Source organism: Phallusia mammillata, chromosome 6, assembly GCF_965637545.1.
Source record: "Phallusia mammillata chromosome 6, kaPhaMamm4.hap1.1, whole genome shotgun sequence".
NCBI classification, from domain to species: Eukaryota; Metazoa; Chordata; class Ascidiacea; order Phlebobranchia; family Ascidiidae; genus Phallusia; species Phallusia mammillata.
Window position 1 is genome coordinate 26,808,851 of NC_137257.1, and position 27,386 is coordinate 26,836,236.

General features: G+C 36.8%; 2 protein-coding genes across 7 annotated transcripts; one reads left to right on the plus strand and one right to left on the minus strand.

Moving 5' to 3' along the window:
- Nucleotides 1–225: 225 nt before the first annotated feature.
- On the minus strand, nucleotides 226–12,555 carry LOC145233382 (NACHT, LRR and PYD domains-containing protein 13-like). Of its 6 annotated transcripts, none has more exons than XM_080098102.1 (14): nucleotides 12,397–12,555; nucleotides 11,866–12,190; nucleotides 11,355–11,429; nucleotides 9,944–9,994; nucleotides 7,411–9,227; nucleotides 6,423–6,608; nucleotides 6,121–6,282; nucleotides 5,790–5,951; nucleotides 5,510–5,671; nucleotides 2,211–2,372; nucleotides 1,960–2,121; nucleotides 1,679–1,828; nucleotides 1,243–1,349; nucleotides 226–1,012 (listed from the first exon to the last, which is right to left on the minus strand). In XM_080098102.1, the coding sequence occupies exons 1-13, from the start codon at nucleotides 12,448–12,450 to the stop codon at nucleotides 1,314–1,316; spliced, it is 3,504 nt and encodes a 1,167-aa protein (XP_079954228.1). In that variant the 5' UTR covers nucleotides 12,451–12,555; the 3' UTR covers nucleotides 226–1,012; nucleotides 1,243–1,313. The 6 variants fall into 6 exon arrangements, with proteins under 6 accessions (XP_079954228.1, XP_079954229.1, XP_079954232.1 ...); XM_080098106.1 differs by lacking the exons at nucleotides 226–1,012; nucleotides 1,243–1,349; nucleotides 1,679–1,828; nucleotides 1,960–2,121 and adding exons at nucleotides 4,274–4,383; nucleotides 4,758–4,795; nucleotides 5,072–5,215; nucleotides 5,288–5,440 and having other exon boundaries at nucleotides 2,308–2,372; XM_080098105.1 differs by lacking the exons at nucleotides 226–1,012; nucleotides 1,243–1,349; nucleotides 1,679–1,828; nucleotides 1,960–2,121 and adding exons at nucleotides 4,284–4,383; nucleotides 5,072–5,215; nucleotides 5,288–5,440 and having other exon boundaries at nucleotides 2,308–2,372.
- Nucleotides 12,556–13,637: 1,082 nt separating this feature from the next.
- Nucleotides 13,638–26,817, plus strand: LOC145234573 (sodium-coupled monocarboxylate transporter 1-like). Its single transcript, XM_080099285.1, has 15 exons — nucleotides 13,638–14,047; nucleotides 21,075–21,121; nucleotides 21,510–21,669; nucleotides 22,193–22,303; nucleotides 22,370–22,460; nucleotides 22,806–22,923; nucleotides 22,977–23,044; nucleotides 23,102–23,256; nucleotides 24,124–24,264; nucleotides 24,476–24,605; nucleotides 24,957–25,045; nucleotides 25,347–25,450; nucleotides 25,523–25,683; nucleotides 26,047–26,353; nucleotides 26,566–26,817. Exons 1-15 carry the CDS (start codon nucleotides 13,638–13,640, stop codon nucleotides 26,769–26,771), a joined length of 2,298 nt encoding a protein of 765 aa, XP_079955411.1. The 3' UTR covers nucleotides 26,772–26,817.
- Nucleotides 26,818–27,386: the final 569 nt, after the last annotated feature.

The following is a 27,386-nucleotide window of genomic DNA, read 5'->3' on the forward strand; positions in this document are numbered from 1 at the left end:
AAACCCAAACGAAAAATCAAACGACAGATTTTCCCAAATTTGATAAACTTTGCGTATACAAAGTAATCACAATAATACTTTTTTTAGATAAATACGTATAAGGAAAATCTTCTTTAGATTTTAGCCTAAACTTGTCGCGCAGGGAGGAAATAAAACGAGAGTTGATGGTGACATCAGACGGATAAGTTTCGTAATGATGTAGTTTAAAGAAACAAATTATTCAGATCATGTCAAAAACATTTTATTTCTTCTTTGTTTAAAAAAAGCATCCAGTACCAGTTTCGATTTTAAACATGTTTGATTGAACATTGCCCAATTGGTAAATAAATTTTGCGATAAAATTATTCCAGTGCTAAATCAGCATTGGTGTTGCACTGAACATGTTTTAACTACAACAGTGATACTGTATAAAGTGCATTACAACATAGAGCTGCAAAATCAACTTCTGCCTGCTCAGTGCAAATAATGAATGGAGATAAAAATGTCCATAATATGACAAAACACATGGAAACAGAAAGCACAGCTTGGGCATTAAGTACAACTACACAAAGCAAAGAAACACAGTCATATTACATAATATAACAGACAGTGAAAACAAAATCAACAAACATTGGCGAAATTTCTGCTCATTAAAATCCAACAAACTGGAAAAACAATAGATTCCACTACTAAGCATCAATAAACTGTGTGTAGTAAAACCATGAGTCACTAGAAATTAAGTGTGAGAAATAGACAATAGTCACGTAACAGGGTGTAACAAGTGCAAATTCATCCAAATTTTTTACATATTCTTCATCTAAGCATGAGACTTTTTTCACTTTTTTATTCAGGCAGAAATCACAAATGATCCAGTAATAGTTTGGACATCAACTCCAACTGTCCATGGCCAAGGAGCCAACAGTTTCACTGCACTTAAAGGAGCAGAATGTATAGAGACAAAAGGAAACATAAAGTGGCAGCAATCGATGCTTTCGTTTTCAATAAGTTGAGTGAAGCTGGCATCCTTATGCTCCTAAATAGACAGAAAGTATAGGTAATTTACAAAGTACACAAACTACCATAACAGATTGCCTTGCAAAAAAAACACTCTATTTCACTTTCTTGGTTTAAGTACATAATGTTTGGATTCAAAGTTGTTTTCAGCCACAACAAGTTTATCATGAATATCATGATATTTTTTCTGCAACCCTTCTATGAAACAGGCATTATCCCATATTTTCTGCTTCAATACAACTGACTTACTGTCACAGTTGATGCTTTCTCTTGAAGTGGTATATGATGAATGTAACATTTATTTGTTTCAATTTTCAAGCTCAAATCCAATGCTGATGATAAATCAGTTTGGGTTTCTAGGTAAAAATGAATTTGCAATGTAACAAGAACAAAATTGCCATGTAGAATAAAGTGTAGATATTTTATTACTTAGACATTTTGACAAAAACAATTATCATCATCAGTGAAATAAAGCACTATTTGAAACAAATTTGCTTGTATCGACAGAAAGGGAAAGGAGAAAAGGCCCAATCAGTTCCGTCACACTGCTAAAAGGGGACTGGCAGCATAAAATGATCATTGCTTTTGTCGTAACGTTTGCTTCCTAAAATGTCTCTGTTTCATTCTACAACGCCGGCAGTTTTGTGTTTAATAAAGCAGGGAAAATGAAAATTGTTCAACTTACTGGTTCAGGTAGTCTTGAGTATTTTGAGTTAAATTCTGCACTATTGAACATATTCACTTTAATTGTGTCTTGTATGTTGTGCAAACAACCAAATAAACATTTTTCTGCTTCCTCATCAAGTGTGTTTCTACTGATGTCAAGTACTTTTATCTTTATGCAAGGAATAATTAACTTTACTAAGTACAACTTATGCATATTTCAATAAATATACAAGGGTCCATAATGGAATTTAACTTTGCTGAGTACAACTTGCACATTTGAATGATCCGCTAAAAACTTACTGGTTTTGAAAGGTTGAAAATAGCTTCTGCAATTTTACAAATTCCAACACTTGTCAGTTCACAATGCCTCAGATAAAGACGCTCAATATTATGGATACAGGAAGCCATTGCAGATGCACTTTCATCATTGACTTTGGTCTCACCAAGGTCCAACAATTTAATCTAGGAAACACGTAAAATAAATGTGATAATTTCGCAACTGAAGTTTGTCTCACAATTGGTTTTAACATTTGCTTTATTTTTAAACTTACTGGTTGTGTAAGGTTGGAAATGGCTTCAGCTAGTTTACAAATTCCAATGCTTGTCAGTTGACAAGCCCCGAGATACAGTTCCTCAATGTTATGAATACAGAAAGCTATTGCAGATGCACTTTCATCAGTGACTTTGTTCCCACCAAGGTCCAATAATTTAATCTGTAATTTATAACATAAGCTAGAATAGTGGTTTAGCTCATTTTGCTTTTGCACATACACTATAACAGGGGTGGGTAACCTTTGTTACTGTGGGGCCAATAACAAATGTCAAAGTTGGACCGTGGGCCGCACCTGTGTATAACACAAAGTGATTTTACTTTGTTTCTTACCAAATATGCTCAACTACAAGTATAATGCGTATTTGATGCTAGCCACACTTTTCCAGGTCGCAGAAAACTAGCATCAGGCGCATTAATCATCTCAAAAATATGTAATAATTGGACTCGTTTGCCAGTACTTTTGAAATCCAAGCGTCTCTGTGAGCCGCACAACCTTTAAAGAAGGGCCGCATGCAGCCCGCGGGCCGCAGGTTGCCCAACCCTGCACTACAACCTTTTTTAAAATGTTACTGTATTTACAAAACCTATTTTATATTTGTGTCCCTGAGACAAAAACATATCAGTGCATATTCTGCTTAAATAATCATTCTGTACGATGAAGGCTACAAACTATCTCGATCTCATTAAATCTGGCCATTGTTTGCTAAATTCAGCCATTTTAGGGTTCAGTGAGGTAAATGGTGGGACTCCAGGACATAACTTAACAACCAACACCTAAAAATGACATATTCTATAAATTGTTTAAATTTCATCCAATTTCAACATTGTTTATAAACTTTTAAGGGTTAAAGAGGTAAATGGTGAGGCTACAGGGTTAAAACACAACAATCGGACACATAAACAACTGAAACTTCGGTGCATCACTAGTGTATTCTACAAACCAAGGGTCACTAAACTACACCAGAGGGTCATTTCTTCTTGCATACGACCACATTCTTTGGTTCGCCAAGACAAATTGATAACTTTGTAACATTTAAAAATGAATCTACTCCTCATGAAAGTTTTCCTATCACGATTTGTGGAATTGATATTTCCTACTTTCATATGATTACAACGGCCAGGATTGATTCAAAGCCAGTTTGTTATATGTCACAGACCATACCACAAGTGTTATAAACAATTGTCTACTTTTGTCACTTAGCCATACAGTTTAACAGTTGCATCCACAGATTTTAAATGCGATTGTGAAAAGACAATATCTTGGCGCCCCTATAAAATTGACTAAGTTAAGAAAGATGGCATTAAAAGTTTGGTGACCCCTGCAATAAACTGTCCAAATGTCATCCAATTTAGATATTGTTTAAAAACTTCACTCAATTTAGGGGACTAGCAGGGTAACTGATGGGGTTCAACATTAAGTCAAACGAAGTAGATGGCACATCTACATAACCACATTTACAATCTCTGAAAGTTACGAAATCCATTAAACATTTCATGGCAAAGTGGGGTGGACAAACTTTAGGGAAGAAAAAACACACAAAAAAACAAACAAATTGAGTAAAATCAACATGTATTCCTTCATGGAAGGGGACCCATAATTATTATTATTCCCATTTGCTATCTTTGGTGCTTCCACATTTATTATTTACAGAGAACCTGTGGTCAAACTTGCAGTAAGGCTACACACAGAAAAAGCAGTATTACATCAGATACATTTAAATGGTCTAAATAGTGTTTATATGTCAGCAACATTTTAAAAATTAGGGTAGTTAGTGGCATTGTGTAATCAGATTTAATTCTCTTATTTTTTTTTGTAAAGGATTGCAGAAAAAGAACCACTGGTGTGGGGATATCCACAGAACAAAACTCAGGTTTTAGTTGCAATGCCAGGGTGTTCTGTAAACACTTTTTTGTGTTATATTTTAATGTACAAATACACAGAGGTGCGTAACATTTACCATTGAAAGTCCAAATATAATCAAACCTAATCAAAGCATGATATGCTCATAACACCAACTCTATTATTACACAAAACCGAAATCGGTGAAACATGTTGATTACCAAGTTTCACCTTTCCAGGAGATCGAAAATGTCCAAGCTAAAGTTAACAGAGGAATTGTCAGTCATATGTAGAAGGCGTCTTCCTGTGCGCAACGTAAGGGAGAGTGGAGCTGCAAAACAAGTTTTGTTAAAAATCATTGACAATAAATTTACGTTACAAAACTACACTGGACAATAATTTCTATCTTAAAATGACAAAAAAATACCCTCTAGTCTAAACAATGTCCATAATAAGACTGCAAGAGTCATTTTCTAAAAGTCTAATTTAGGTCGAATACATTTGTTTTAATGCAAATTACATATGTGAAAACAATAGGTTTACGACAAAGACAAAACGTAAATCTAGTTTTACTACACAAAGAAATACAGATGATGTGAAAATTATCAAAAGGCACTAAATATGGCATTGACAGTAATTAATGTCAAAGGCAGTTGAATGGCACTAAAAGTGTCTGAGAACAAAAAGGAAAACATTGTAACTAACCTAAGGATTACAAGAATTCAGCAGTTCAGTTTACTTTCCTGGAGATTGGATTTGTAAAAAAAAACAGAATGTGATGAACCAAAGATTTAGTGGTCAGCACTAAAATGAGAGATTGCCAGTTGGAAACAGAATAAATTACATATCATTTACTGGTCCAGGAGTTTTCAGCACTTAAATCTAAAGACTGCAATTGTGTCTTTTTCACACACAACAAGTTAGTTGCAGAAACAAGCAAGCAATATTTCCCTCCCTCTCCATATATTTATTATTGGAGTAATTATTATTTTGTCCTGTAGTAGAACATAATGTTTTACCTTCAGTAATGCAGGCATCCATCACACAAGAAGGTTATTTAAGTTTATCAGTTTGGGTTTCTTTTGTAGCAGCATGTTTTTTTCCTTTGACTGAAGCAATAAGCTGGTATCCATTGCAGTTTACAACCACACCAGTTTGGGTTTCTGGATGAAAATAAATTTGCGATGTAAACTAATGTGAATAGCAAACAAATATTATGATAATGTTTCACTTACAGGTTCAGGTAATCTTGAGTATTTTGATTCAAAGTCCGCACTTGTGAGTGATTTTGACACCCAAAGTTCATCTTGTATGTTGTGCAAACAACCCAGCAAACAATTTTCTGCTTTCTCATCAAGTGTGTTTTGAAAGATGTTAAATACTTTTATCTTAATGCAAAGAAATCGTTTAACCTTGCCCCAACTTGTGTACATTTGAATGTTTTAATAAATACTTACTGGTTGTGAAAGGTTGGAAATAGCTTCTGCAAGTTTACAAATTCCAACACTTGTCAGTTCACAATTCCATAGATTCAGTTTCTCAATATTATAAATACAGGAAGCTATTGCAGATGCACTTTCATCAGTGACTTTGTTTTCACTGAGATCCAATGATTTAATCTGTGAAACATAAAATAAAAGTGATCAATTTGCCACAATGGTGAATTATTTTTTTCACAAACATTAATTCAGTTCAACGTGAAGTTGTTTTGTGACTATCACCATATTTTAAACTTACTGGTTTTGAAAGTTTGGAAATGGCATCTGCGATTTTACAAATTCCAACACTTGTCAGTTTACAATTCTCCAGATCCAATTTCTCAATATTATGAATACAGGAAGCTATAGCAGATGCGCTTTCATCAGTGACTTGGTTCGCACCAAGGTTCAAAAATTTAATCTGTAAAAAGACATAATATAAAAGTGATAAATTGGTAACAATGATCATATTTTTAAACACTTTACCAACACAATTTTCTAAAAAACCTAAAGAGACAAGTGTGATCACAAAGTTAAAAACATCAAGTTTAAGTTTAAAAAGATATTTGAATCATCCACTAAAAACTTACTGGTTGTGAAAGGTTGGAAATAGCTTCTGCGATTTTACAAATTCCAACACTTGTCAGTTGACAATTTTTCAGCCCCAGTTTCTCAATATTATGAATACAAGAAGCTATTGCAGATGCACTTTCATCAGTGACTTGGTTCGCACCAAGGTTCAAAAATTTGATCTGTAAATTTAGAATATGATTGACATAAATTAGTAGCAATAGTGAAGTTTCAAAAACATTGTACATCCAGGATTATTCAACAGGCAAATTTTCATGCATTCAATTTGATTGTGAAACATTTGCACCATATTTAAACTTACTGGTTGTGAAAGCTTGGAAATGGCTTCTGTAATTTTATGAATCCGATCACTTTGTAGTCTACAATTTAACAGACATAGTTCCTCAATATAAGGAATGTAGGAAGCTATTGCAGATGCACTTTCACGAGTTAGGCCCATGGAAGAAGCGGATACCCTTCTATATGTTCCAGGGGCTAAAGATTTAATCTGTAAAACAATTGACAAATGTGGTAAATGTGTGACAATAATATTGTTGAAAAATACTTCTGAACTTCCAATTAATCCCTCCATTCTCTCGCAAATCAATACCTATTAGTTGATCAACAGTAAACCACTCAGTGTACAACGAGCCAAGGTGACAATGAGTGTTTATTGACTTAACAAGGTTTTCAGAGACAGGCAGTTTATTTTTTATTCCTTTTGTTCATCTACAACTTTTAGGCTGACTTATATGAAACCTAATGATTATTCAACAAGTTTATAACTGAACAGTATTGTATGAAAGCTTGTTAAGGTATGAAACCCAAGTTAAAAATGCACATGATTTGATGAGTGATTTTCTGAGGAACACCAAACCTGTTTCATATTGTTGGCAGCTACCCTTGCTTATAACCTGCAGTAATTTCTGGTATTATTGGTCTAAACCAGTGGTTCCCAACCAGGGCCCATGCCCCCCCAGGGGGACCACGAGCTGTGTTCCGGGGGGCCCACAGGCGTAGATTTACAAGAAACACTCACTAAAAGTCATTTTCACTTTAACTTTATTCCCGAATTTAATCAACTATTTCACGTACTATTTGTTTATAGTGAGGTTTGTCATGCTCATTTACTCTTATTGACCTGTTTAAGGCCAAAATTAATACCGCATTCCAACGCGAGATTGCTATCTACATTTTAAGGGGGCCACAGGTCCTACATGGTAACTTGAAGGGGGCCACGAGGCCAAAAAGTTACTTTAAGGGGGCCATGGTCTACGAAAGGTTGGGAACCACTGGTCTAAACAACTAACCTGTATGTTGCGCTCCATCAGGTTTTCTAAAAAATCTTTCAAACTGCAATTAACAAATTTACTTCCCCATAATATGACGTCATGCTTTGTTTTGGAATGACTCAACACTTCTGTAATGCTTGAGACATCCGTCAAAAGTATGTGGCCACTTAATTGTATGAGCTGTGGTAAAAATGGGACAACTTTCTGATAAATTTCTTTGTCGTCAATTTCTTGCAACCATGAGCAGACTTGTATTAGCTTCTTTGACCCTAGACCTACAGTTCCTTTTGTTTCCCTCACTTTCATCTCATCACAGGCAAGTTCCAATACTTTTGCCTTTTTGGCCAGGAATTCTTCTTTGTTTTTGTTTGGTGTCAAAAAACAAGTTTCAGCAACTTCGTGTACTTTTGAGTTGAAAAGACCAAACACAAACTTGGTAACCACCTCCCATCTGCCACTTTTAAACTGAGGAATCAATTCACAAAACTCATCAACACTTGAGAAGTAAACGAGGTAACAAGCAGCAAAATACTCTTGCCAAATTAAATGTGAAAAGTTGCTCTTTCTGTCACAGTCAAGAATTTTCATTCCCCAATTTTCTTCAGTTACGAAAGCTGAAAGTATGTCAGTAAATGTTTTAATGTCAATCCCCACATTGTCCAGATCTACTTTTTTAAAAACAGTTTGGTTCTTCATAAATCCATTCCATGCCAACTTGGCAATTTTATCCATGTATTTTTCATGTTTTACTTTTCCCTTTATAAATCCATCAGCAAAATAATACTTAAATCCTTGGGCAAAAATATGAGTTAGGGAGTGAAATCTTTCACTCGAATCCTCCTTAAGGCTTTTCCAAACAGCAAATGTAATAAACACACATTTAGCTGGCACATAACATGAGTAAGATAAGTTTGGGTTGCTTTCGATGATTTTCCACACTTGATCTTTATGGTCAGGGCAAATCTGTCTACACAAACTCTCTTGAGATTCTGTGTTTAAACCTAAAACTTCAGCCACAAATTGGGGTCGACGATTTGCATTAATAGAGAAAAAATGGTTTTGTCGAGATGTAACAAGCTTTTTTGCCTCAGGTAGTATGTCACCATTCATAAGACCAAATATGTAGAGCAAAGGGTTGTTTTTTTCACGCAAGTTTAAACCACCTTTATACTCTATATCCCATTCTGTTGAAGCTTCATCAAGGCCATCAAAGGCAATGAACACATTTTTAGATTCTAAAATCTCACTAAGTATTGCTTCTTGTAAAGAAGAGAATCCTTCACCATTTAACTTGTTGTATTTGGTAACATCCATTGAATACTTCAACAAAAAATTAACCAGTGTTACAGGTTTTTGAAAATCTATTTTTTTTACAGAAATGTAAAAAATCCAATCCATATTTGTTATGTTTTCCATCTTATCCTGCAGTATATTCTCAGTGATAACTTTGGAAAGTGTTGTTTTTCCGATTCCTGGCTGTCCAATCAGGGCAACCACATTTCCTGGGCATTCAGGTTCACCATTTTCACTTGCTTGCTGTTCAGCTAATTGAAATAAACTTTCAACTTCAACATTATTGTTTTCTCTCAAATTAATCCACTCATAATCTCTTCTTCTGTTGTAATGTCCCTCCTCTTCCCAGTTTTTTGATGTCCCTGCAAGCTTTCTTTGCTTCTGAGGTGTCTCATATTCTGCTGGTTGAATTTTTCTGCTGGGTTTGTCTGTTATTTCCATCGGACAAATCTTAATTTTCTGTCTTGTTAACTTCAGAAAGTTTTTTGATGAGCATCGATTTTTAGCTGAGGTTTTCAAATACTTCTTAACTGCTGGTAAATCTACAAAACGATAAAGAGAATAAAATGTTACTTTGCAGCAAATGTCAAAAATACACTAGATACCAATGCGGTTTATATAGATGTAAAGCAGGGGTTCCCAACCTGTGGTACGCGTACCACTAGTGGTATGCGAAGGTTTTTCAGGTGGTACGCGAGCAGCTTCCGTTTTTTCACAAAAAGCTGGATTTGCAACTTTATATTTTGTTTGTCTGGTTTTGTTTACAAAAAAAAAACAGTCTCCAGGCCTATTGTCATTGTTACGTAACTATTCCTGTTGTTTCGTATCGTTGCGATCTTCAAAATACAGGTCATGTCAATAAGAAACACAGTTGCTTTGAAAAGTCGTACAACGCTGTGGGACAGTGGGCGTTAATTATGTAAAATGATTGCTCTTGATACATATCATTTACTGTTTTATAGCTTAAGCTAAATAGCGTTTGATTCGGTCAAATTAGTTGTTCTGCAAGAAGTGGTACGCGTGGCAGTACATAGCGTCCAAGTGGTACGAGATCGTAAAAAGGTTGGGAAGGATCTTTTCATTCAATAAATAATGTGAAGGATCTTTTCATTCAATAAATAAATGGCAAAAGGATGAACAAATGGTGAAATAGTGCGGTGGCAAATCATGTATTGCTTGATGTAGTTTGTTATCAGTATAACTGATGATAAGTTATTGCAAATAGGTTGTTCCAAAAAAATTTGTACTTTTAACTCACCAATGTTAGATCTGTCAGTTGTTGGAGGTTGTGAGGTTGTTCCAGTCACATCTAAACACAAATTATGTTTATTGAATGACATTTACTTTCTACAAACAATCCATTTATATGGAACCTAAACCAAATCCAAAACAAATGTCAAAAAATCCATCCTGTTTGTACTAACACAGATTTTTTTTGAAAAAATGTGTTATCCCATAATCATCTTTATCTGTGTTTTAAACTCATCATAATTTTTGATCTGATACAAGAACGTTATTGAATGTGCATGTGGTGAAAAAATGCGATGTTTTGTGGTGTTTGGTTACTCAGTAAGATTTATAAGTAGAAGAAGTAAAAACGACAAAAACTAGGGTTGACAAGCCGGTCAAATACGGTCAATTGACAGCACTTTATTTGACCGGTCAAATACTATTTTTTAATTTTAAAATTCAAATGTGGTAAATTTTCTTGGACTTGCTTTTTGATTGTTGGAAAGGGTAAATTATTGTTTAATAACCCTCAGATAGAACAGTTTAGGGCATACTCTTGTATTAATAAGTGCTTTTCAAGCCAATATAGATGCGTTCTGTTCATTTGAAATAAATGCCAAAACAATTAGGAGATATTTTTCTTTTAAAATTAAGATCTGATTTATGTTAATAAAAATCGAGTATGATATGTCAATGAGGGGAAGTTAGTTCATTAGAATTGACTTGTCGCACATTTTTACTGACAGATAAAAAATCTAAGTAATTTATAGCATCTGTGTAAACTTGTAGGTCTACAGACCTTCTTCTATAGTTGATCCAAAAATTGTTTGTAGCTATATATTTAGCTTATAATTGCCTTGAATAAATTTTTGTGGATTAATTACAGGTCAGTACTTATTGGGATAAAGTACGTACATATCAAGCTTTCGTATATTCCTTTTTTGTCATTAATGGAGATGTGACAACAGCGTAACAGCATAAATTACAATTTTAAGCAGGATAAGCGAGTTTTGCAGTTAAATCTCAGTCAAAATTAGACTTTAATATGATGTATATGGAATATAATGAGAATCCAGTTCACAAATGTGATTACTGAATGAAAATTACAGGCACACAGGTGGGGCAATTGATGAAATGAAGCATGCAATGTAGCAGGAAAAGTCTGTAATATAATATAAACTGAACATTTCCTATTTCACAATCAAGTTTACATGAGTTGAAACCTTCATGTCCATTACTTATGGTTTAGAAGAAGATTTAAGTTCCAACTTTTAACTAAAATTGTAATTGTGAATAGTAAAATAATGTGAATAGTATTTGACCGATATTTGACTTATTTGACAACAATTTGACTGGTCAATTGACCAGATTTTATTTGACCGGTCTTTGAAATATTTGAAATGCCCAACCCTAACAAAACACACTTAAACAAAACCTACTAATGTCCTGTCCAGCTGTGTTAATGTTGCATTGATTGTAGACATTTCCACTGGACTGTAACTGAACTAAAGGCCCTGGATGAAAATAATCAATAGTTACAAACACGTTTTATTTCTACAAGTCAATCCTCATGCTAAGGTTGACATTGACCAAACATGTGAGACAAAACCATCTCAAACGGAAAAATAAATAAAAACAATATGTGTATCATTTAGAGATGGGGACCCATAGATAAAATTTATTGTTGTTAACCATATATAATTATGTTTTTAACTTTTTCTGTTAAGACAGAGTAATATCACAACTAACATTCGATAATTAAAAGTCCAACAGTTCTTTTAATTTTTTTTTTTAATCAAAAGTCCAAATGATTGTAGAATAAATATTTTCTATTCATTCAAAAATATAACTGTGTGTGTCATAGTGCAACTTTTCACAATACATTGTTGGTTGTACATCGGGTACAAGGCCCTTGTTTATTTAATTTTCACTAAAATGCGGCACCAATACCTTGCTGTGCTCCCATATTAGCTGGATTCACTGCAGCATAATGTTGCTGGTTTGTATAAGAGCAGGTGGGACGAGTGTTCCATGATGACTGATGTTGAAATTGCTGAGAATGTGAAACATTTCCTCTCACAGCTGCAGCATCAAACTGATTCCTTGCACCTGTTTGTTGGGGTGGAGGAACAGCTTGGTTGGGATAATGAAAGATGTTTGGGTTTTGATGTTGGTGAAAGTTTAATGAAGTTTCTGGCTGTTGGATTGGATTGAATGGTTGGTTGAGATTGGTGGTAGATGGCAAGTGTTGTTTACTTGTTGAAGTTGAAGCAATCTGAAATAACATAGATGGGTTTAACATGAGTGATATTTTATTTTGTTTGTGCTGTTTGTAAAAATTTAGCTGTCAAATAAACAAAATAAATTTGTACCACAATTTGGTAGATAAATGCATTATATGTTTTAGATGTTTCATTTCAGGTTGCACCACCTAAATAAACAACTAATATTCTTTTGATTAAATCAATGCAAAATTTTAACCTGGTTTTGATCATCACCATGTTGAACACCACTTTCTGTGTCTTTTCGCTCCATTGTACACAAAACAATCCACTTGGCACGTGCCTCAAAACTGCCACTTTACAATGTAAAAGTCACAAGTTGGTAAAACTGAACAGTTAAGTAAAATCTGACAGAAATTAAGCTGCAAGTAAAAATAAACAACAGTTATTGACAACTAAAGATTTTTTTCAGTGCAGATTTTCTGTAATGAAAAAAATCGAAACATTTGACTTGATAACTGACTCCACAACTAAACTGTTTGCGCATAATCTCAAAAACAGGAACTAAAATCATGAAAAGAAATCCTATGTTACTTCATGAAAAATTTCCGGTGATTTCCCATGCGGTGAAATCACGAACCGCGTAAAGTTGACCTTCACGGGTCACTGAACAGCCTGAGGTTTCTAGCTGACAGCGAGTTTATGTCTAAAAAGGAAAATGTAATAGAAAAATGTTTAATTTCCAAACGAAATGACTTATATTAATGCCTGTTAACATTTTCGCTCACACGTCAATGCATGCATAGCATATTTTGGTAATAAAAAACATTTCGCGTGTAGCGGTCATGATATTAATGTGCACAAAGTTTATGTTTAACGTTAGCATGTTGTTTGCAATATAATGTTGCACAGCATGTAGGGGAAGTGTTTAACCTCTTTTTAACTGGATGCAAGTGTTGGTATTTCCGTTCTCATGCAAGTCATAAGATGTTTTGAGTCATTTTGTTATTCTAGAATGTTCTGCACAGACATAAGGTGTTTGTTCATCATTACGCATACTTCCTCTTGTTTATACTGTCGTTTCCGTTTCAAGTTTAAAGTAGAACACAGCCGCTCGTACTTGAGAAGAAGCATAGCAGCTCGGTTAGAGAGCGCTATGACTTTATAAATTGCACCTTTGCCATAAAATGAATTCTATAACTTAAAGGAAAAAAGGTTTCACGCAATAGCCAATATTTTGCTCTACTATATATAGCTTATTTTCGACTTTGTCGCCGGGGTCTTTCGTGGGTGAATTCTGGCTCTTTTCTGGGTCTATTTTTGGTCTATTCTTAGACTATTTTTGAGTCTTCTAGTTTTATCCCATGTGGATGTGTAGCTGATTTGAACGTTCGCCTTTAACGTTATTCAAGAATACAAAGAAAGAAGAGACATATGTGTGGCTGTTAATCAGTCAGCTGTTATTGAGATGCAAAGATCAGACTCACCAAACAATTTGCAATGAAAATCATAGTTCACACCGTAGCGGTCCTTCACAGGCCGTCATCGAAGCAGGCATTGCCACAAAGTGGTGCCCACGAGTTGCTACAGACCTTCCGAACTCGCTTCCAGCGCAGGCAGATGTCGCTTCAAATTGGTACCTTACGAGCAAGGTTCGGACAGCACGTACAAAGTGATGCCCCGAACGGTTCGAACAAGTCGTCATTTGGACAAGGGTTACTCACAGATTGCCCTGACGCTCGACCGAACTTACCAGAGACTTTTCGAGCACAACCAGACATTTTAGTTATGTGCAACGCCACCGACATCCCAATGGAATCAGAAACAAAAGAGGAGGAACAACTCGACTACCAAGATCACGGAAATGGCATTCACGCGATCGCGCCGACTGACATATTTTCCTCTGTTAAGTAAGTGCGTGTGAAATCTGCACTTGACAATTTTCTGTGTTGTAAAATATATATTTTATTCGCTTAATAACACTTTTCAAGATAAATTAGTTATGTTTATTCATCGATGTATGTTGTATGTTAAGCTGTGTGCGTGTATATAACTTATAATTCAGTAAAAATGGATATATTTTTTTGCTAGTGTCAAAATGTAAACGTGTGCTTCGGTGTGTATCACCGTCAATTTATGTTTCACGTTACATGTCAACGGTTTTGTCAAGCCGGAAACGTTCTTGTTTTGCTACTCACGCTGCATGATATGTATTGACTCCCTGGCTTGAGCTGTTTAATAAGATCACACATTTTCCACACTCAAATATTACATGTAAACGACCAACCTGTCAAAAACAAGTGAGCTCAGTTACGCTGGGGACAATTGCCCAAACCCAAGAAAACAAGCATCCTAACCGAAACACGACGTCGTTCTACGCCATATTTGTCTGCATGGTGCATACCACTTTGAGCATCGAGCTCCATCTGTTCACAAGTCTACAAACAGACATTTCGAGCCACGAGCTCCAACTATTCACAAGTCTACAAACAGACATTTCGAGCCACGAGCTCCTACTATTCACAAGCCTACAAAATTATGAGCCAGCACGAGCGAACGATACTTTCTCTCAAGTGGGTACCAACGTGCAACAATTGGCACCAACTTAATTATTTGCAATCGTCATATCCATGACCAGTTTTGCAGTGCTATTAACCACCTTTTTTACCGGCCACGTCATCACACACGTGACGGTACAGAAACAGATGAATTCAGACGTCAAACAACTACAAGATCAACGGGAAGCAATTCGCCGACAATCAGCAAACTGAGCTTTTCACACGGCGTTAACATTTTAGCCAGCCCTTTACTCGTAAATAGATTATAACGCCGACATTACCCTTGTTCAATCACATATACTCTTTCACTTAACTTCATACATCGTTTCTGTTAAGATTAGCTTCCAAAATGTTAGGGAACAGTCAATATATATCTTATTGAATGTCATTAACTGTTTGCATGAAACCATCACATTCTTTTCCCTGTTGTCTCGCTACCCAATATATATATATATATATCGCATCATACTTATTATACCATTTTTTCTATAGTTTATATTTGCATATGTTATGATTGTCGACATATTAACGGTTATATTGATTGCTGTTTTCGTTCATGCTACCATATCTACTACAAGAATTGCAGAGTCAATACCCATATTTGACAAGAATTTATGACATTATTTATCATTGCAACGCAAAGTAATTGTTTCATTCCATCGTCACCCAGCGTTTTTAGTGTTTTTTTTTGCCGCTTGCAAAGTGTCGCACGCAAATTTTGTAGGATTTTGAAATGTGTTTTTCATTCAAACACATTTAACACCCTTTTGGGGGGGAGCTTTTGTAGCGGTCATGATATTAATGTGCACAAAGTTTATGTTTAACGTTAGCATGTTGTTTGCAATATAATGTTGCACAGCATGTAGGGGAAGTGTTTAACCTCTTTTTAACTGGATGCAAGTGTTGGTATTTCCGTTCTCATGCAAGTCATAAGATGTTTTGAGTCATTTTGTTATTCTAGAATGTTCTGCACAAACATAAGGTGTTTGTTCATCATTGTGTCGTTTCCGTTTCAAGTTTAAAGTAGAACACAGCCGCTCGTACTTGAGAAGAAGCATAGCAGCTCGGTTAGAGAGCGCTATGACTTTATAAATTGCACATTTGCCATAAAATGAATTCTATAACTTAAAGGAAAAAAGGTTTCACGCAATAGCCAATATTTTGCTCTACTATATATAGCTTATTTTCGACTTTGTCGCCGGGGTCTTTCGTGGGTGAATTCTGGCTCTTTTCTGGGTCTATTTTTGGTCTATTCTTAGACTATTTTTGAGTCTTCTAGTTTTATCCCATGTGGATGTGTAGCTGATTTGAACGTTCGCCTTTAACGTTATTCAAGAATACAAAGAAAGAAGAGACATATGTGTGGCTGTTAATCAGTCAGCTGTTATTGAGATGCAAAGATCAGACTCACCAAACAATTTGCAATGAACATCATAGTTTACATTGTAGCCGCCTTTAACAAGTCGTCATCGAGGCAGGTGCTGCTACACGCGCCTAATATTTTATTGTAAATACTAACCGAGTGAAGAATTGTAGTTGTCAGCATTTTAGGTTAAAGCTGATGCACAACAAGTCTAACCACGACAATGACTGACAACAGGGTGTTGTATTGTAAGAGCCGTGTCGAAAATCGAAGTACGGTTGAAGGAGATTCGATGCCATGTAAATTGGTAAAAATCTACAGTGGAAGTCGACAATAGCTTGTTTGTTTATGAACAAAAATTGTTACCATTTCATTTTCTTTTTAAACTTAAATTCAACAACTGAGGTAATAATTTTGGTTTCGGGAGATTTGCCTTTTTTCTATGGGATTGCACATCCGAATCGCAAAACATATTTAACAAAACTTAAAGTGACTCGTAAAATTTTTTAATTACGAAGTTATCAATACGCGTGATTCGTTGGCCGTCAAATACGTTTGTTTTTAGGTCGTCAAAATGTTGTTTAATCTTTCCTAGAGTTTGATTAACTTATTACCAAATGTGTTTGATGTGGTCAAAGATTTAGGAAATAAAAGACCTCATGAACTTATACGTTGGTCTCAAAAGCATTGTGACGTAATCATCCTAGGTAGGCTACACAAGACACGGACTCGAATAGTGCAAAATTGCCAGCGATGTAGAATAAATCTCATTTCCTTTTTCTGTGCATATAAACGCGCTTGTTTCAACTTTTGTCCGTCATTTTACTGATGACAATTGTTTTTTCGAAACGTTTGCTGAAAAAAATGTCTACGTTTTATTCTACAATGCTGGTAATTTTTTCTTGCTAAAGTAATCAATTCCTTATTGTGACACAAAATCGCAAAAAAAGAAATAATTGCATCCGTGAATTTATGTTTGAAATTCTGAAACGTTTCGGCCGAATATGCCGTTTCACAATGTTCTAAAATTTTCAACCATTTGTACGTTTGATTGCGTACAATTATTAGTAAAATTTCCGAAACATCATAATTAACCAATTGTTAAATCTGCAAAATACGAGCCACGTCGTGGCAGAGTCCTAAAACGCATTGTTCAAAACCAATTGTTTATTGTGTTTGTTGTCTTGGTCTTTCCTGCGGCTTCAATGTTCAGTATAGGCCAGTCAATCAAACTGTAGGGCCTAAACGGGCTTCTCAAAAACGATTCGGGTTTGGACCAGGTCGTTAAGTTCATCCGCATAAACAACACAAGGTTCAGTTGACAATATCAACCAGAAAGTGGATTTTCAGTTCGGCCTGATCCAACCCAAACCTTTTGCGGTGTGTTCGGTGCATCACTAGTTCTAGCGAGCTATCTTAAGTTTTAATCCGTACTTACCAACTAACTGACTTATACCGACAAAGATCATTTAAATGTTAGTGCAAATCCCCCCGATGAATCACAAGAGCACCTTTTCCTTTTTAAAACAGATTTAGAAACAAACAGATCAAGCGCATAAGTGTCACAAGACCAAAAACTACACAAACGCTAACTTTTATCCCGAACTTTGCAAACTTGTTCTTGAAATCGTGTTTGGTAGAATATGTTTCCCAATTTTGTCCTGTATATTAACCAAGTCAGCACATTTTAAAGCATCTCGTGAACCAAATCTGCCAACACCTTACAACGCTTTCTTGCCCTTTAAAAGTCGACAAAACGATTTGACCTTGCTTTCCCAACAAGATGTTATGACTCTGAAGTTTTACCTTTTTCTTCTTCAAGATATAGCTTGGTGGTATGCGGTCTTCCAGGCAAATTTTCTTCCAGGCAGTTTAAAGTGTGTGGGCCTCGTTTCAGATTCAAACAACGAAAATTTTACCACCTACGGCAAGGACAGTTTTTAAAAGTGCGGTGTGCGTTCGTTGTTTTAATCCTAAATACCAAGAAAGCATATTGTCCAAACAACGAAAAAATTCTACGGCAAAGCACTGTACATGAGCAATCTGTTAGACGTTGCCAATGTTTAAACGCATTTTAGACAATTGTAATCCAAGGCTAAGGGCTACGTGATTTACATATAAGTGTGCCGTGATCGCTGGTCCGCATTGACACTTCAGGGCTGATCCCAGTTATTTATTTATGTTCATCTTTTTAAACTCAATGCTTACTGTGATGCCGAGTTTGTATTTGTATTGTTTATGGAAACTGGTTATTGTAGCGATGACGTAGAACTGAGCACAGTTCGCAGTTCGTAAATGCTTCGGACCTAGAATTTTTTATATGTTGTGTTACAATAAAGCTTAGGCGGCTACAAATGAAAGCTTTAAGTGTGTTGTGCCAACTATATTCAAAAGGCTACGTACAAGTTAGCGTCAGTTGTAGTCAGTGGTGGGATTCAATTTTTTGTCAGCCGGTTCTATCACAAAAGTCTTATTTTTCAGCTGGTTCTGTTACAAAAGTCATATTTTTTCAGCTGGTTCTGTTACAAAAAGTCTACTGACAGTTACCAGTAATGGTAACCGGTTCGCTGATCTCATAAAATTTCGTGAGACGGTTCTATAGAACACATATTCTTTCTCATTAAATTTTGTAAGACCGTTGTATAGAACCGGTGCAAACCGATGGAATCCCATAACTGGTTGTAGTTCATGCTGGTCCCGAGTTTCTGAAATAGAAGTCATTTATCCTTGGAATGGTTGATCATAGACTTCATCCACCAACCAACGAGCTTGGGTATTTCAGTTTAACGTAAAAATATTTGTCCCGATGTTGATTTTGGTCATTACGTTGCATAAAAATTTAATAAATGCGCTACCAAGGTGTTTGATGACGAAACGTGGATTTGAATTGAGTTGAGTTGAGTTTATTTCGCCGGTAATACAAATCGTAGCAGCACAATTTCGGTTAAATATTCACCAAGCCGGAAATATAGCTGCGCAACGTTGGGAAGCGCGACAAAGGTATAGGCACAATTGGTGGAAAGATGGTAAATGTGCTGCAGCTGCACCGTTACTAACAATTTGTGCTACTATAATGTTGAGTGACTTGCATGCAAAGTTTTCTTAACCGCAGAATATTATTCTACCCTGCAACGGTGCCAGTCAGGCGTAAAGAAAACAAATCATTCACCACACGGGGTTTATGGGTCCTTTGCACCGCTTTTATGGTTGGCTGCATAGCCACGAACCCGACTTGACATTTACCTTTGATTGTAATTATTTGCATGAATATATTTAAGTAGTTTTTACACGTGTGAAAATAGAACGAACGTTGTGTGTAAAATCTCTTCTGCTCTGATGGCAAGTTTTGTGAAACATAATAAGAGTTCATATAAGCTATTGCTGCCAGGCATAGTATCAAGTTTATAGAGCTCTTCTGGCAAATGTATTTTTATTCCTACGTATCGACGTCCTATACAGCGCCTTCATCAGGACTTTGAGTGTTATTTACACTGATGAAGGCGGCCTACTGTATATATATATATATATGCTATTGCTGCCAGGCATAACGTCAAGGTTATAGAGTTCTTCTGGCAAATGTAATTTTATTCCGACGTTTCGACGTCCTATGCAGGTTGCCTTTATCAGGGTTAATAACACTGAATGCGAGTAGTACAGTACACGTTAAACAAAGGGAAAAAGAATTAAACGCAAGCACGTCACAACGCAGCGAAAACACTGCGCGACAACGAATGATTGGGCCTGCAGTCTTTGAGCAGGTGTCTGTATATAAACAGAGTGTGATGGTTGAGCATACTATCCGCTGAATTATGGCGGTCGTAATTAGATGAAACAGTAACGAAGTGGAAGGTTCGATGGTAAACCCTCAATACACAGAAGAAAAGCAAAGGAAATGATTTCACCATCCTGTTTTAACGCAAACAGTTTCGCAAAACGATAATTAGTGTTAGTTTACATTACAATCAAGTTAGTTGGTGTTTTACGAAAAAAGTTTAACAGCATGATAAAAAGGACGCTCTCCGATTGTGTTGGCGGTAGGAGTTTGAAAGATATTAAATCCTTACTTTTTTGTCTAAAGGTTATTTATAAAGTCAAACTTTGTTGAATTTTTTTTCAGAAGAAACAAGTTTTTGTTGCTTTTTTTTTCAGTTTACGTTTAGAAGTGTTGTAATGCAGGAGTCGGCAACCTTTATTGCACTGCGGAACGTTTTAAAAACTGAAAGTTTATAGCGGACCTGCCTTCAAAAAGTATTTAACCTGAAAAATTATACGGCCCGGTAACGAACTCGTCGCGGACCGGCGGTTGCCGACCCAGAGTTGCAAGCGGGCCCGAAATCTGAGCCCGAACCCGGCCCGAACCCGAAAGCACAAGCCCGAAACCCGGCCCGAACCCGAAACGTTTTTGAGAAGCCCGTTTAGGCCCGAAATTTTGATTGACAGGCCTATCCACGAAAGCCTTGCAACAAAGGGTGAGAAAGAAATAAGGGAAACACAACAAACACCATGAACAATAGTGGACAATGGCGTAAACATAACCTTTGAAAGTAGGGTGAGCATGAGGTCAAAGCCACAGACTGTTACTTACCTGAGTGATTTTATTTAAAAAAAATGGCGGTCACGAAACGCAAAGTCAGGCCCGTTTTAAGCCCGTTTTCTCACAAATACCTAAGCCCGAACCCGGCCCGAACCCGGCCCGAACCCGAACCCGGCCCGAAAAGCCCGGCCCGACTTGCAAGTCTGTGCCGACCACTGACTTTACATACTGTTGTGTAATTCTGACGGTCGTAATTAGTTGAAACAACAACGAGGTGGAAGGTGTGATGGTAATCCCTAAATAAACCGGAGAAAAGCAAAGGAAATGATTCAGTTTCGCAAAACGGTGGTGTAGTGTTAGTATACTTTAGAATAGTTAGTGTTTTACGCCCAACAGTTTAACAGCATGATAAAAAGAACGCTCTCATATTGAGTTGGCGGTAAGAGTTTGTAAGATAATAAATGCTTACTTTTTGCCTATAGGTTGTTTATAAAGTCAAACTTTGTTAAACTTTATCAGAAGAAACAAGGTTTGTTGCGGTTTCGTTTTTCAGTTTACGTTTAGAAGTGTTGTAATGCAGTGGTCGGCAACCCTTTTTGCGGTGCGGAACGTTTTTGAAATTGAAATTTTATCGCGGACCAGCTTACAAAAAAACTACAAATATTTAGCAATGAACTATATAGTTTATCATCCTCGGGATACATAGGCAAAATGTTTTATAGCATTTAATCTGAAAAATAAACGAACTCCTCGCGGACCGGCGGTTGCCGACCACTGTTGTAATTGATCCAAGACCAAAGAGGTGTTTGTTGTGGTTGAATTCTCACCAAAATTGCGTTACACACAGGAAACAAATCGTCCTTTGCTTTCTAGTTGTACAATTAAAGATTTTTTTTGTAACATTTGTGTTATTTAAGTGTTGTACTGTGGTGCAATGGATCTAAGCCCGAAAAGTTTCTCGGCACCCGACTATGCGATTTTCGCTCTCATGTTGGCAACATCCACAGTGGTTGGGTTTTATTTCGCAATCAAAGACAGAAAGAAGCAAAACACCGAGGAGTATTTGGTTGGTGGAAGGTTGGAAATCTTTATTGTTGAGTTTTGTTGGTTTGATAACGGAGTAAAATTGTGACGCCATATATAGCTTGTGTACGATTGAATATTGGCACAGTAAACCTGGGTTAAACCGGATTCGGTTAATCCGGATATTCGGACAAAACTAGAGGTACAAATGATTTGTAATGTGGTAAGTTTGAACTAATCCACATCGGTTAATCGGGATCTTCGCCGAATCCGGACATTTTTTCGGATTAAGCGAGGTTGTAGTTGTTTAAAGTTTTTTAATTACTGTTTTTTACAATGTTTGCCGACCTGCCATTGCAACTGTATGCGAAATAATTTTTTTGCGAACATTTTTTGGAGTTTTTCGTAGCAGCCTAATTTTTCATCATTATAAATAACTGCCGAAAGATCTAGTGTATCTTGAATACATCATGCAGACGTTTCAACTCTGTTGTCTTGTTGATTAAATTAACCTTTAAGTCCGTGTATAGTTTTCCTTAGCTTAATTTTTCATCATTACTCCCATACTTTCCTACAGGTCAATGAGTCCTTATCCCGTGGCGTTTTCACTTTCTGTGGGTTTTATGTCGTCAGTTCTGGTAATCGGAGTAACAGCGGATATCTACAGATTCGGCACAATGTACACATGGTGAGTAACACAAAGCTTGTGGGTTCGAGTCCCACCACTACCACCCTATTACATTTATTCTTTCAGGTTTATTTTCGGGTTCTTCGTCGCAACGGTCGTCACAGCCGAAGCTTTCATCCCGATATTTTTTAAGTTGAGACTCACAAGTGTTTATGAGGTGAGGTTAGACTTTGCCTTTGATTTCACAATGCCACGAGTGTTTTGTGATGTCGGAAAAACTACAACTTAAGCTTGTAAATTAAAGGGGACTAACTTCAAAAACCATCCCATTGCCACATGGGAATGCTTAGGAGACCGGCTTGATTGGGTAAAACGCCTTAAATAGGCCTGGCGTACTGTGATTTATACATGAGTATGCCGTGATGGCTGGTCGGCATAAACGCTTTTGGCCTGATCCCACTACGTGTGTATGTTTATATTAGCCATTTAACAATATCATATCATAAAAGTTAAACATAAAAGCAATTAGGCGGGTATAAGACTCCATTTTGGCATTGTTTAGTACCTTGAACTACGCTTCAACCGTCCCGTGCGTTACCTGGGAACTTTGCTCTACTTGACACAAACTGTTCTCTATTCCGGAATTGTCATATACGCCCCAGCACTGGCGCTCAATGCAGGTTGGTTTCTCGTAATGTTGAAAAATTTGAAACTGACGTAGAGTCTGTTGCAGTGACCGGATTCAACTTGTGGGGAGGAGTTTTATCGACCGGGGCAATCTGCATCGTGTACAGCTCACTGGTAACACTTCAGCATATTTTGCAACAATAATTCGTCGAAACATATTTTGCCTTCCAGGGCGGTTTGAAAGCTGTGATATGGACCGACGCGATTCAGGCGATTTTCATGTTGACCGGATTCGTTTCCATCATTATACAGGGAAGCATCAAGTTAGGTGGATTCGGAAACGTTTACAGAAGATGCGAGGAAGGAGGGAGAGTGATTCTGTTCAAGTAAGAACCGGTTCCGACTATATTTAACTTGTTCTATTTGATTTGGTTCAAGTAAGAACCGGTTCCGACTATATTTAACTTGTTCCATTTGATTTGGTTCAAGTAAGAACCGGTCCGAGTATATTTAACTTGTTCTATTTGATTTGGTTTAAGTAAGGACCGGTCCGAGGTGTTAACTTGTTTTAATTCATTTAGTTTAAGTTGTAACCGGTTCAAAGAGTTTAACTTGTTCTAACTGATTTATTTTCAATAGGAACCGGTTCAGCGATTTTAAGTTGTTTTAATTGATTTGGTTTAAGTTGGAACCGGTTTAGAGAATTGAAATTGTTTCACTTAATTTGGTTTATGTGGGAACCGGTTCAGAGTATTTAAATTGTTCTAATTCGTATGGTTTAAGAGGGAACCGGTTCAGAGTATTTAAATTTTTGTAATTAATTTGGTTTAAGTGGGAACCGGTTCAGAGTATTTAACTTGTTCTAATTGATTTAGTTTAAGTAAGAACCGGTTCAGGGTATTTAACTTGTTCTAATTGATTTGGTTTAAGTAGGAACCGGGTTAGAGTATTTAACTTATTTTAGTTGATGTGGTTGAAGTAAGAACCAGTTCAGAGTATTTAATTTGTTCTTATTGATTTAAGTTATGTTGGAACCGGTTTGGTTTGTTTACCTTATTGTGGAGGATTTAGTTTAAGTGAAAACCGGTTCAAGGTGTTTGCCTTGTTGGAGGCGATTCTATTTAAAGTGACGCCGGTTTTTCTTCGGTAGACCATGGTAGCTTTATTAGTTTCACTCGGTTATATTTTCATTGTTTCTCGAAATTTAAACTATACTGAATGTCGTATTTTTTATGTTTTTAATTTTCGTTTAGTTTTGATCCGGATCCACGAGTCCGCTATTCGGTTTGGTCATTATCGGTTGGAGTGACGTTTTTAGGACTTTCCCTTTATGCCGTCAACCAAGGGCAAGTTCAACGATATCTGTCTTGTAAATCTGTTAATCATGCTAAAAAGTAAGTATCGAAACTGTACCTGTCTTGTTAATGTGTGATGTTGCTAAAAAGTTTCCAAACAGACTCCATCTGTCTTGTAAATCTGTAAACAATGCCAAAAAGTTGGTGAAAAATCTGTACCTGTCTTGTAAATCTGTGAACGGTGCTACACAGTGTGTTTATGAAGACCCATATTTTCAGCTATTTGCACAACCAATCTCATATTTTCCAGAGCGATTGGTTTAAACATGGTTGGATTATTGTTCTTCAACGGGTTTGCAATCATGGTCGGGATGGTCATGTACGCTTACTACCACAACTGTGACCCACTGTCTCTAGGTTTGGTTAGGAGCCCTGATCAGGTACATTTTTTTCCGCAGGTCGTTCGAGCTAACAGTCAATATTTGACCGGTGTACTGGTTTCATTACCGTTTTCATAATTCCGCGAACAGTCTCTGCTGGCCAAACGAATCAGGACTATTGAAACGATAAAAATTCTCTGGTGTGTGATAATACACAAGTTTCATTCGCATTGTATTACATGCTTTTAGAAATCTGTGCAAATATGTTTGTTAGCTGTGGAGTGTCAAACTGGTTTTACTCCCACACTCGTGTATTAAAACTGAAGTTAGAAATAATGTCGGTAAAATTCTATTTAAATAAGTAACCGAGAGCATCCAAACATGCTGCAATAAACCTGCAACTTTGTTCAGCTTCTCCCGTTTCTGGTTCTCGACATTTTCCAGAACAATCCAGGAATGTCAGGAGTTTTCCTCGCATGTGTTTACTCGGGATGTTTGAGGTAATCATCAGAAACTTTTGATAAAATGAAACAAACAAACAGTTTATTAAGCTTTGTAGGGATTCAAACATCTCCATGAAAACATGACTTCCACATTTTACTGAAAACGCCTTGGTTGTGCAATAAAGCCTGCACTTTTTGCAATTTTTTATCACCATAAAATCTGCATGTACTTTCACATTTTACTGAAAACGTTTTAACAATCTCTGTTGTGCAAAAAACAGGTCTCAGACCTACCCCAAAAGTTTTGTGGATTAATTTTCTTTCCAAAATCCAGTCAACAACAATTTATGTTTTCCAGCACTGTTTCAACCGCGATCACAGGCTTGTCAACTGTCACTGTACAAGATTACATCAGACCTTGGTCTAACTGGAAAGAATCGGTTTATTGCTGGATATCAAAAGGTTAGTATTTCACAGTTAGAATGTCATTGTTTTTAGCAAAGCAAACTATACCTTATGCTTGTGCCTTTTCAGGACTCATTATCTTTTACGGCCTAATCTGTATTCTCTTCGCGTATCTGACATCACAGTTAGGCGCGCTTTTCCAAGCCGTAATTAATGTGCTCGGGCTTGTCGGAGGCCCTCTAGTGGGAATTTACTCGCTTGGAATGTTGTTCCCCTTCGCAAACTCGTTGGTGAGTTTAAGTTTAATAGAAAATTACGTGTAAACTGAATGATTCCCAAAGCAGAGAATGTATGGTAACATTTCAAACGAACTAAAAGTTTTAGCCATAAAATGTAGAAAGCTGAAACCCGGGTCAAGATTGTGGCTACATCTCATGCAAACCTAATCCGTGGTTTTATATCATGATCCCCTTTTACTGGCCCACACATAATCTGCTTTACACTCAAATAAATGCGTTTCACATCATGTTTAACCTACGCTGTTTGCTGATGCTAGAGACCGACGATGCCTGTATAAGAATATTTAAACAACTTCTTGTTAAGTGATTTTAAGTCATAAGTATTTGCTTCTTTATAACCCACTTTACACTCAGGGAGCATTGTTAGGTTCGTCAACCGGCCTCGCCATCAACATCTGGATTCTGATCGGATCCAAATCTTTTCCTCCACCTCCTCAATTCTATCAACTCCTCGCGGTCGCCACGACATTCTGCCCCAACGTCACAACCACAACTGTTACTTCACCCGTCGCCACAACAACCCATGACGTCACTCCCCTTCCTGTTGCTGCTGACGACCGTCCTCCAGTGGCGGATTTGTACGCAATGTCGTATCTCTATTCTACTCCGCTTGGATGGTTGGTGACGGTTGTGGCTGGGATCATTGTCAGTCTTGCAACGTGTGAGTTGAGGATTTGAGGTGGTTGTGTATTAAGTTGTGGGTGCTGGAGAGTTTTAGGACTAAATTCTTGTTCCAATCGGCTTAAACCTTTATTTTCGAATCCTACTAGTTTAATAACAATTCTACCCCTAAACTAATTTACATTTCTGTAAATTTCTGTAATATACTAAGCACTGTTGCTATGAGTGACGTCATTTGTTCTTCGTTGCTAGGCGGGCACAGAAATCGAAAGAAAGTAGATCCAAAACTAATTCACCCCTTCTTCGATCACGTGATATTTTGCTGGCTTCCTATTGGTGCGCGCAAAGCTTGTAGATGCGGAGTGACACAGGAAGATAAAGAAAAGCCGCATAAACCGGATGAGAGGGACGTTGAACGTCCGTCACACCACCTATATCTACGACCAAGCGAATACTGAAACGCCAAAACCCAAAGCAGAAAGATGGACGCACATACTTCGAAAAATAAAGACATCCTAACTGGCTGCTGAATTATTTGTTATTATATCGCGGTGTTATAGAAACTTGATTTATCTATTAAGAAGGTGCAATCATTAGAACAGTCGTAGGTTCGAATAACACCGCATGCTAGATTTGTCTAGCCTACGCCTTGCGATATGGGAATGCTTGAGAGACCGACTTGATTCAGCATAACGCCTTTACCTATGATTTAAAAATTTGTATTCCGTGATCGCTGGTCTACATGAAGGCTTCAGGGCTGATCCCAGTACGAATGTATTCATTTTAGAACTACAAGAAGCAATTTTAATCAAAGCATTTTGAGCAGCAACTGATTGTTGTACATTTAATTGTCAACCAGGGTTCTCGTCAAATTTAAGCAGAAAAATATCAGTAACGGCAAACATTGGCGCCACTATGTGTCTGTTCTTCAGTTTTAAAAACTACAGCCCAGGCCCATTTTCAGTAGAGCTGCTTACACTATAACTCACGTCAGTCCAAACATTTAGCTAATTTTCGATAGGTGGCGAAAAGAGCTGAATTGTTTGTTTAACAGTCGGGTAATGGTATAAAAG

Coding starts and splice junctions, on each gene's coding strand:
- LOC145233382 (XM_080098102.1), bottom strand. CDS start 12,450: ATGGAGCGAAAAGACACAGAAAGTGGTGTTCAACATGGTGATGATCAA. Junction 5,952..6,120: donor TTTCCAACCTTTCACAACCA/GTAAGTTTTTAG, acceptor GTCTTTTTACAG/ATTAAATTTTTGAACCTTGG. Junction 2,122..2,210: donor TTTCCAACCTTACACAACCA/GTAAGTTTAAAA, acceptor CGTGTTTCCTAG/ATTAAATTGTTGGACCTTGG.
- LOC145234573 (XM_080099285.1), top strand. CDS start 13,638: ATGAAAATCATAGTTCACACCGTAGCGGTCCTTCACAGGCCGTCATCG. Junction 21,122..21,509: donor ACTTTATCAGAAGAAACAAG/GTTTGTTGCGGT, acceptor GTGTTATTTAAG/TGTTGTACTGTGGTGCAATG. Junction 25,684..26,046: donor TCCCCTTCGCAAACTCGTTG/GTGAGTTTAAGT, acceptor CTTTACACTCAG/GGAGCATTGTTAGGTTCGTC.